This window comes from Rhineura floridana, chromosome 2 (assembly GCF_030035675.1).
Source record: "Rhineura floridana isolate rRhiFlo1 chromosome 2, rRhiFlo1.hap2, whole genome shotgun sequence".
Lineage (NCBI taxonomy): Eukaryota > Metazoa > Chordata > Lepidosauria > Squamata > Rhineuridae > Rhineura > Rhineura floridana.
The window spans coordinates 230147059-230158419 of NC_084481.1; the positions used below are offsets into that span (position 1 = coordinate 230147059).

General features: G+C 46.6%; 1 protein-coding gene across 1 annotated transcript; it reads left to right on the top strand.

Moving 5' to 3' along the window:
* Positions 1 to 7455: 7455 nt before the first annotated feature.
* LOC133378046 (coiled-coil domain-containing protein 85B-like) lies at positions 7456 to 7920 on the top strand. Its single transcript, XM_061612825.1, has one exon. It carries the CDS (start codon positions 7456 to 7458, stop codon positions 7918 to 7920), a length of 465 nt encoding a protein of 154 aa, XP_061468809.1.
* The last annotated feature ends 3441 nt before the right edge of the window (positions 7921 to 11361 follow it).

Genomic DNA, 11361 nt, shown 5'->3' on the forward strand with positions numbered 1-11361 from the left:
GTTTGGCCTGAACTTTTCAGGAGCTGTCCAAGGTTCTGAGAAACCCAGAGTGGATTCACTGCCCCACTGACGCTGGAGCCACCAGCTTCAACTGTGTATGGTTGTATCCATCTTTGTGTGTATGTGCTGGTTCGTTTAAGAAACCTCTATATATGTATAAGATTATACATATAATAATGGCTATAATAATGCATATAACGTGAGAGGATGGTTTGTATTTTTAGTGGAACTGTGGTAGAGGAGGGACTTTGCTTCTAGGTGAGATTAAAGAACAAGATGAGAATTGCAAAAAGAAATGTGTGTATAAGCCCTTTATTAGGGGAAATTGCAAAAAACACAGTACGTGTATCAGGGAAAATGTGCATTTAAATGTGCATTTCTGCAAAGGCTTTTGATTTAAAAAACAATATGAAATCTGATGCAGAAATGTAGAGGACTGAATTTAAGCTTGGAACAATAAGAACTTGAGAGAAACTGAACTTACTTCTGAGTTGCACTCAGGTCCTGCTTGTAGACTTCGCACTGTGGGGCATCTGGTCGTCCACTGCGAAAACAGAATGTTGGACTAGGTGGGTTTTGGTCTAATCCAGCAGACTGGCTCTTCTTATGTTCCCTCTAAGGCTGGATTCAGGAGGGAGGGCCCTAGCCGAGTGGCAGATCACGTGCAGAAGAAGGTTGAAAGTTCAGTTTATTTACTTATTTATTTGTTACATGGCCACCACCACCCTCTCTGGCTACTGTGCTGCATTTGTGGTATTTTAACTTTTTTGCATCTCAGGAGGAAATGTTTGCTTGGGTGAGTGTCCCTTAGTTGGTGGCAGGGCAGGGTCCAGGAGGTGATTAAGTGAGAGAGATTACAGTTGCCGACTGTGTGTGTGTGGGGGGGGTTGCACTTGGTTTGATGTGCAAAGATCTGAGTAGTGGCCTCTGCCTCCCTCCCCACCTCCTTACCAGCAGAGAGACCACCATTGCTATCTTATGGATAAAAATAATCATTCTACTACCTCTGTGTGTGTGTGTTTATTTTTAACATTGTTTTAGGCTACTTCGATGTGCAGCAGCCAAGGCCAGCACCTTGTAGACTTTTTTTTAAAAAGTATCTGAAATGTAATTGTAGTGATTACTTCTGAGAAAAAGTAAAGCAATCAATTACTTTCAGAGCAATTGTAATTGTAACGGTAATTACTACTTTTTTGGGTCATGTAATTGTAACTGTAATTTATTACTTTTTAAAAGTAATCTTCCAAGCTCCGGGTAAAACCCTCTCTGAATACCGCTTACCATGAAAACCCTATTCATAGTGTAGCCATAAGTCAGGATCGACTCGAAGGCAGTCTAAAAAAAATGCACATCTGGGACTTTCTGCATGGAAAGCAGATGCTTTGCTATTGAGCTACAGCCCTTCCCCAGCTTGGCCTCCTCAGTTCGGTGCTCCTATTTAAACTACATCCAGCCTTATTTATTTACACAGGAACATAGAAAGCTTCCTTATACTGTATCAGATCGTTGGTCCATCTGGCTCAGTATTGCCTACACTGACTGACAACAACTCTCCAGTGTTTCAGGCAGGGGACATTCCCAGTCCTACCTGGAGATGCCAGGGATTAAACCAGGGGCTTCCTGAATGCAAAGCAAATGCTCCACTACTGAGCCAGGGTCCGTCCCCTGATGATCTTCCTTCCTTCCTTCCCATCCCGTGAATTCCTCTTACTTTTTTGGGGGGGTAGATGCCTTCACTTCCCAAGAGGGAGCATGAGGTGATGTTCTCCAGAGGTTATCAAGTCCTCAGTGGTGTGCTTGGTGTGCTACTTCCTAACGCTATTCAATCAGAAGGGGTTTTGTGCATTGTGTACACTATTGTGATAAGCTCATTGCTTTAAGTTGGGAGCTTTTTTAAAAAAACAAAAACAAAAAAGGGCGATTGTGACTCTTCCCCCCGCCATCCTTACTATTAACCAGGTGAACTCTGGGGCCGTTTCATATTTTTCTCTGTACAGTCCTGATAAAAGCATTACTGGGGGAATTAAAAAGCAGGCATAAAAACCAGCGTAGCTAATTTGGGCTAATTAGTACGGCGGAAACTGAGCCTTGCCCTTCAGAGGTTCCCATGCCCTCCCGCGCCTCCACCTGATTGCTTGGTCCAACTGCCAACCCACAGGGCGCTGCCAATTATATCATAACCTCTTCAAACACTGAGCCACTCCAGCTAATTTTATCCTATTAAACAGGCGGAAGGATTCAGAAGAAAAGGTTCTCCCCCCAAAAGCTTCAATTACCAGTGTCCCTGATTACCATCTCGACAACCCTATATGCTGTAGTTAAATACTTTTTTTTATTACTGTTATTTGCTTAGTGTTGCTTTCTTGATTGAGATGAAAAGCGAGTATTAAGTGCATGTCTTTTCAACCCTTAACGAGTGACATTAATAAAGAATGTTGGGCAGGGGGGAGGAGAGAGGGAAGAATAAATCTCTCTTGTTATTAGCACAATTAATCAAAGTCAAGTTTAGAAGAGTTCAAACACAAATGGTTCAAACACAGGGATGGGAATTGTGCGTGTGTGGGAGTAACCATCTCTCTGCACCTTAGCATTTTCACTAGCCAAAGGTAAGCCCCAACTGACACCCGACGTCTCAAGAGAAGACATCCGAATAAACAAGCAAAGTTCAGCAGAATAGGATGGGTGGGGTGGGAGTAAGGAGGTGAAGAGATTATTGCAGCACCTGGTAGTGCTCTAAATATACCTGATTGCGTTAATAGGTATCAAGAGATATGGCCGATGAGGCAGTTCTTTCTGTTTTGACCAACAACCTTATCCACTAGCCTGTCCATGTCCTGGAGAGCAGTATATTAGAATCACAGAATCATGGAATAGTAGAGTTGGAGGGGGGGCCATAAGGTCATCAAGCCAACCCCCTGATCAATTCAGGGATCCAGGTTAAAGAATACCTGGCAAGTGGCTGTCCAGCTGCCTCTTGAATGTTTCCGGTGTTGGAGTTCCAGCACTTTTGTCCATTGGAGTCCAGGTGTGGGCTGTGTGGTAGAGGTGGGGGAGAAATTTGATTCAGTTCACATTTAAAGCCGAATTTATCAAATCCGCACTTTTCAAAACAACATGAGGACCAAAACACATCCTTCAAAATCCACACTTATCCGAATTTTGCAATGCAGTTCTCCAACTACGCAATGTTTGCAAAAATGCATATTGTTTTTATATTGTTTTAAATCTTTAAATTGTGCTTTAAATTGTTTTTAAAATATGTGTTTTAAATTGTATATTTGTTTTAATGTTTTTGGTTGCTGCAAACTGCCCAGAGAGCTTAGGCTATGGGGCGGTATACAAGTGCAATAAATAAATAAATAAATAAATAAAATAAATATATTGGGGCAGGTACGTTTTCCTGAGGAGACACTACAGGACTTAGACCCATTTGTTCTTTCGCAGCCAGCCCCCTGCTGGAGTCCCTCTGTCTGTCTCTAAGCCAATCAAGCTAGCGCAATTCCTGAACTCAGAGTGTCTGCTTGAGTTTAAAAGCGACACCCTTTCTTCTTGCCTTAGGAGAGCCAGAGAACTCAGCAAGGTCAGGAGTCACTACAGCTAATCTGCAGTCTGCATGGATCTCCTTGCATGCCAAATGGCGCCCACTATCTATCATTGTGGGGAGGACGGAGAAAGTCAACAGGAGTTAAGAGAGGGGAGTTTACTGAGAAAAGGAGGGACAGCCAAGTCTGGTTTTAGAGGGGGTTTGCATCAGAATCTTACTAAAACGAAGGGCTTCCGAACAGTCCCACACAGACCCATAGCAGCCAACGCGGAGGGTAGATGAAGACAGCCACACTGGGGGCGGTAGGAAGGAAGGATGTGGCTAAGAGGGAGGCAAAGCAGCGCTTTCTCATAGAGAACGGGGATGAAGGAAGGAAGGCTGAAAGAAAGAAGGCTGCTTGTAAAATACAAGGTGCATTGCTTGTAAAGCATTTTTTTCTCCCTCAGTGGTGCTTTCTCCAGATTGTCTGGGAGGAAGTGGAGAGCGGGGGAGGGAGACAAAGGGCTAAGAAGAGTGGGGGTATTTTACAGACATCACTGTGCAAGACAGAACTCCTTCTCTCAGCTGACCTACAAAAAGTAGGTTTCTTCCCCTTGTAAAATACAGGCAGCCTCACTCTTAGAATCATAGAATAGTAGAGTTGGAAGGGGCCATCAAGCCACCAAGTCCAACCCCCTGCTCAATGCAGGAATCCAAATCAAAGCATCCCTGACAGATGGCTGTCCACAGGTGCGTCACTAGGGCGGTGCGGCAGGTGCGGGCCGCACCAGGTGACACCACCAGACGGGGGTGACACCCAGAGCCACCACCCCCCAGGCACCGCCTAGGCACCACTGAGAGTCTTCGCGTGGCTGGTTGCCTTCCTTGGCTGCTAGAGCAGACAACAAGGCAGCGGCGCGCTCCCGGGCCCAAAAGTCTGAGAGAGAAGGCGCTGCAGGCCGCACCGGGTGACACCAACCCTAGTGACGCCACTGGCTGTCCAACTACCTCTTGAAGGCCCTCAGTGTCGGAGAGCCCACTACCTCTCTAGATCATTGGTTCCATTGTCGTATGGCTCTAACAGTTAGGAAGTTTTTCCAGATGTCCAGTCGAAATCTGGCTTCCTGCAACTTGAGCCCATTATTCCGTGTCCTGTCTTCTTAGCCCTTTGCTCTTTCTGTCTTTCCCCACCCTCCATGAGGCTTTCTCTCCCCCCCCACTTTCTTATAGACAATCTGCAAAAAGCACAAACTAGGGGGAAAGAACTGCTTTACAAGCCATTCCCCCTGTATTTTACAGGCAGCCTTCCTTCTCCCTGTCTTCAGCCTTCCTTTGCCCCCTTCTGTGTGAGGAAATGTAACCTCACCTTGATCTCCACCCACTCTTCTTAGCCCTCTTTCTCTCTCTCCCTGCGCACTCTCCATTTTGGCCGTGGTGAGTCTGTGCAAGGAGAAACACTTGTCATGCCATGACCCTTGTATTTTACAGGCGTCATGTGTGTGAGGGAAGTCCTTCTCTCAGCTGATATGCAAAAAGCAGGGAGAAGAAACCTGCTTCTTGCAGACCAGCTGTGAGAGGGATCTTTCTTGCAGGCAGCAATGCTTATAAAATACCAGCTTCTTTGTTCCCACCCCCCACAAGACGGGAGGGAACACCTACTTTGCTAGCTCTATTTTGGGTACTTTGGGAAGCGCCGAGCACAGGACTAGCAATGCCCCATGTGCAGCAATATCCAAGTACCTGATTGCCAGCAGGATGTTGTGGCTTGGGAACCCCCTGCAAGGGGTTTTGATAAGTGGGTTGGATAATGATGTCGATTTACATGTGGGTGCCCCCACTCACCTGTCAAATTTGACCGGTGAGGCCAATCTTGGTGACTCATGAAGGGACCCTGGACTTCTTAATTTGCCACTGCACTACGGATTATGGAGACATGTGCATAACAATGAATATATTTGTGAAAACAACATACAGAAATGCACTATATGACGAGAAATGGCTTGCAAAAATGTGTACGTTAATCAAAACTGCCTACAAAAATGTGTATTAGGATAAATTCATACTAAAATGCTGGGGAAAATTTCATGAGATCCTTTTTTTAAAAAAATGCAAATTACTGCAGAAATGTGGAGAACTGAATTTAAGACTGGAAAACGAAGAGAAACTGAAACTGACAAATCCTTCCATCCCTACTGGGTTGTTGTTTCAGGTCATGTGGTGTCCCAGTGGTCCACATTGTGCAACTACGGTGCAACCCACATGGCATGTAGCCAAAATTATTTGTTCTGAAACGGCCTTGGTCGCCCTGTATGATGACCTATGTCGGGAGAGAGACAGGGGGAGTGTAACTCTGTTGATTCTCCTGGACCTCTCAGCGGCTTTTGATACCATCGACCATGGTATCCTTCTGGAGAGACTCACGGAGTTGGGAGTTGGAGGTACCGCTTGGAAGTGGCTCTGCTCCTACTTGGTGGATCGTCTCCAGAAGGTAGGGCTTGGGGAGCACTGCTCGATACCCTGGACTCTCCATTGTGGAGTCCCGCAGGGATCGGTTCTGTCCCCATGCTTTTTAACATCTACATGAAGCCGCTGGGTGCAGTCATTAGGAGTTTTGGAGTGCGTTGTCACCAGTATTCTGATGACACGCAACTCTATTTCTCCTTTTCATCTTCCTCAGGTGAGGCTGTTAATGTGCTGAACCGTTGCCTGGCCGCGATAATGGATTGGATGAGAGCTAATAAACTGAAGCTCAATCCTGACAAGACTGAGACACTGTTGGTGGGTGCCTTCTCGGCCCAGATGGTAGATGTCCAACCTGTTCTGGATGGGGTTACACTCCCCTTGAAGGAACAGGTTCGTAGCTTGGGGGTTCTTTTTGATCCATTCCTGTCTCTTGAGGCTCAGGTAGCCTCGGTGGCACGGAATGCGTTCTACCACCTTCGGTTGGTAGCCCAGCTACATCCCTATCTGGACAGCGACGACCTCGCCTCAGTTGTGCATGCTCTGATAACCTCTAGATTGGACTACTGCAATGCGCTCTACGTGGGGCTGCCTTTGAAAACAGTCCGGAAACTACAGCTAGTGCAAAACGCAGCAGCCAGACTGTTGACGAGGACCAGACGGTCCGCACATACAACACCTGTTCTGGCACGTTTGCACTGGCTACCTATTTGTTTCTGGGCTAAATTCAAAGTGCTAGTTTTGACTTATAAAGCCTTACACGGTGCGGGACCACAATACCTGGCGGAACGCCTCTCTCAATATGAACCTACCCGATCACTACGTTCAACATCAAAGGCCCTCCGCCGAGCTCCGACTCACAAAGAGGCTCGGAGGGTTGTAACGAGATCTAGGGCCTTTTCAGTGGTGGCCCCCGAACTATGGAATAGTCTTCTCGACGAGGTGCGCCTGGCGCCTACAGTTCTATCTTTTCGGCGCCAGGTTAAAACCTTTTTATTTTCCCAGGCATTTTAACATATTTTATTGTTGTTAATATATACCAGGCTGTTAAATACTTAAATGTATGTTTTTAGTGTTTTATTGTCATTTTATTGTATTTTTTGCCTTGTATTCACTTTATGCTGTACACCGCCCTGAGAGCCTCAGGCTTTGGGCGGTATAAAAATCGAATAAAATAAATAAAATAAAAATAAATAAATTCATTTATTTATTAGCATGTAGTGCTTCATATATGTGGCCTTGTAATCCCCACAACAACCTTGTGAGGTAGGTTTGCATTAATTTTGCAATTGCAGATGTGGGGGAGGGGGGAGAGAAGTGTGAAGGAGAATGACGTGCATGGACACCAAGGCAGAAAGTCCATGGGAGGGCTGAGATTTGAACCAGAGACTTCCTGATTCACACCTCTTAACCACTTCACACAGTCATATATATGTAAGTGCCCTCTGGGAATGCCCTAAAAGCAGGGAAGGATGTGTGCTCTACAGTTGCACTGCATAACTGTGAGATCTGAGATCTGCGAGCTGAAGGCGGTCAACGGGTGGCAGCAGGCTGAGAACTGCGACCTGTGCTGCTTCCTCAATGAGGACTGGCTCAATGAGGACCGGCTCAAGGCCAAGCGCCTGGTGCATCATTGGAAACTCTTCGGGCACCACGCGGCACAGGTGCTGTGCGACGAGGTGGCCGCCTGCCTCCGCAAGCTGGCCGGCCTGGAGGGCCTCCAGGAGTGCCTGGCCAAGGACAACCTGAAGCTGAAGGAGCTCTGCTTGGCCCTCGAGGAGGAATGCGCCTCCACGTGGCCCGACGCCAGCCCTGCCGGCTGCTCCTTGGAGCTTAGCCTGCCCTGCAGGCCCCATGACCTAGATGACAGCAGCTTCAGCACCGGCAGCGCCAGCAGCCCAGAGCAGCTCCACTCCACCTGCACCCCCAATGACTAAACCTGCAGGGAGGATGCCTCGCCTCCTTCGCCCCCGTGAGGGAAGATGGGTGCGCCCTGCCCTAGCCCGCGGGCTCTCTGCCCTTTGCTCCACACTCCTGGCATCAAAGAACCTGGACGGGGCAATATGTTTGCCTCTGTTCCTATTTCTTCTGCCTGGCTGAAGATGTCATGCCTGGGGAAACCCGTACCCGTCTCAGTCCCAAAGCAGGGCAGCGGAGGATGTATGTAATTTATTCTGAGTTTCTTTCCTGGACATTTTTCTCCCCTTAATAATGTTATTTGTTATTTAGTTTAATTTTTGTAAATTGTGTTGCTTTTACTGATGTATTTTTACACTTGTGTTTATTTTTCTTCGTAAGCCGCCTTGAGGGTCTTTGGCCGAAAGGCGGGGTATAAATAATAATAATAATAACAACAACAACAGCAGCAGCAGCAGCAGCAGCAGCATAGTTCAATACTGGGCCCAGAATTCAGTCTCAGCTTTCATTTAAAAATACCCACAAGTTTCTAGCCCTCAAGGCTGGAAAGATAGGCAATGGGGTTGCCATCTCATAGGGGGGCACAATATTCTGTTATAAATAAATAATACATGAATCAGCTGTCCAACCTCATCAGTATGTCATAGGGGCAGACTGGCAGGCGATAGACCACATGACAAATTAATACAGTAGGGCCCCGCTTACCTGCGTTCCATTTTGCGGCGTTCCACTGATGCGGCGGCTTTCAATTTGGGGAAATTCCCCATTTTAAAGCCGATTTTGCGATTTTACAGCATTTTGCGACATTTTCACATCATTTTCGCACGACGCGGCCCATTATAGTCAATGGGTTCCGCTTTACGGCGATTTCCGCTTTACAGCGGGGGGCTGGTCCCTAACCCACCGTATAAGCGGTGCCCTACTGTATGCAAACATGTTCATTTACATGAACGTGCATTTAGAAGTAGAGGCATTTCAACATCAAAATTCCTCCCCTCCCCACTGAGATATTTAAATTCCAGAGAACCTGAGATGGACAATGCTAGCAACTCATCCTAGTACTCTTAATATGAATCCTAATAGTTTCCAGGCATACCATACGTGGTATACCTCTGCCCAGGCACTTTGATCCTCAGGAGAGACCCTCTTAGTAATACTACATGCGCCTGAGGTCCATTTTATGTCCACTTATAGCAGGGTCTTAAGAGTGGTGGCACCTGCCCTTTGGAATGAACATCAGGTGGGCACCTATGGTATTGGCATTTAGGTGCCTTCTTAGAACTCATCTGTTCACCCAGGCTTTCCCTGAGGGGTGATATTTGACGTATGAATCCAATCTACTGATTTGTGATGTATTTTGTACTTGTTTTATGGATTTAATTCCACTGCTGATTTTATGCTGTTTACTGTCATGAGATTTCCCCCTCCCCCTTAATGTTGGCAGTATATGGAATGTTTGCAAATAAATAAATACAAATTAATAAGGCATTCCCAAAAGGCAAAAAGAGGGGCAAAAAAGGGACAGTGACTCACCAGAGATGAGAAAATAGGCACCGTGATCACAGTATATGTAGGGATAGTTGAAGCTTGTGCTAAAGTCTTGGGAGTGGAGGCTGATTGATGCTACTGTTGTCTCCCAAACAGATATATAGCAGCCATCTAAGCTAGAAAATAGCTGTATTTGTTTTAGTCTTATTCCTGATCGATCTCTTTCTCCCTCCAGGCATATCTGCATGACAAGCCTATGGGCCCCTCATCAGAGGGGTTTTTTTGCAGGTGAATTCTGCAACATGCCATTGATGGCACAATAGCACACTAGACAGCTGGTATAGCGTAAATAGGAGGAGAGCCTGGCTGGGAGTCCAGAGTCTGGGAGTTCAAATCCCCGCTCGAGTCTCCTGGGTATAAAGGGCCAGCTAAAGATCACCCCACAGGGAGTGGCTCAGGGGTTCCGTGACCTGCCACCTGTGCAGCTGTGGGCAAGCTGCAGAGTCCCAAGGAGCCCAGTTGCCCCCCAGCTGGCAGTTGCGGACAAGGAAGGGGCTGGCTTGTGCAGCTGTGGCAAGCTGAGCCAGCTGGGGAGGACTAGCCTCAGAGGGAGGCAATGGTAGACCCCCTCTGAATAGCGCTTACAATGAAATCGCTATTCATAGGGTCGCCGTAAGTCGGGATCGACTTGAAGGCAGTCCATTTCCATTTCAGTAGACGGGACCGCCCACATCCTATTCCACTTTATTCGTTGTTCTGTGACACTTCCCCAGTGTTACGGCATTGTTGCTTTCTGGAGGGGCACTCTTGCACTATAGTGCAACAAAATCAGGCGGCGGGGGGGGTGTTGGAGAGCCCACCCTGGAACATTTGTGATATAAAAAGTTTCAGGATTTCAGCAGGAACTTATGAGACATGTGCAGATTGGAAATGAAGCAGTATATCTGCCCTGAAATGTTTGCAGGCACAAACAGTATTGAAAGTTACCATCATGGGCACAAATGATCAGGAATTCATCTGTTTTACAGCAGTTTAACTGTCATGGCTTCCCGCAAAGAATTCTGGGGATTTCCTCTCCCCCCACCCACAATTGCAGTTCCTAAGATTTCCCGGAAAAACAGAAAGGTCATTAAATAACCTTGATTTTGGCATGCCCTAACTCAGGGGTTCTATAGAATTCAAACTGCAATACAATAAAATACAGCAGAAGAAATAAAAGAAACCATGTAAACACAATTAAAAATCAATATGAGTATTGAACGCAGACACATCACGGACCACCAGAGTGAAGGTTGTGGACCAATGGTAGTCCACGGACCGCAGTTTGGGAAGCTCTGCCAAAATTATATCTACCAATACTTTCCCTTACTTATCACCAGATCTGTTCCACATTTCAATTATGTCTTTGATTTGTCACAAACCCCCCTAGACTTATTACAACATGTTTTCTTTCTTTTGGTCAACATCTGCTCAGATTGCAAATCAGTGGCCTAAAAACATGCAGCAGTGTGAATTGCAAGCAGTTAAATCTCCCCTGATGTTGTCACTGAAGGTGGCGTGTGAAAATGTTGTCCTCTTGTTTTAACCTGACAGAGCGATTTTCGCCCCATCTCTCCCTTGTTGTCTGTGTGACATCAATAAACTGCTATCTCCAAAACAATCTGGCCTCTGAAACTGAAACAGAGTGGCTAAACAAAGCTGCCAGCGTCCCTCCCAGCCTATTTGTTGGAGCCATTTTTCCCCCCTGTAATGTTTTCCCAACACTTAATCTGTTAGCCTAAGTGTTCTGGGACATTAGCAGCTCAGAGTCTACTCTTCTTCTTTGGAATTCAAGGAGCCTGACTGGGTAAACCCCCAATCAGGGTCTGTGTGGGGTCCCTTACACCAGGGGCTATGAAATGTGACCATCCTTCCATCTGCCATTGCTGTTCCAAGCTTCTCTCTCTCTCTCTCTCTCTCTCACACACACACAC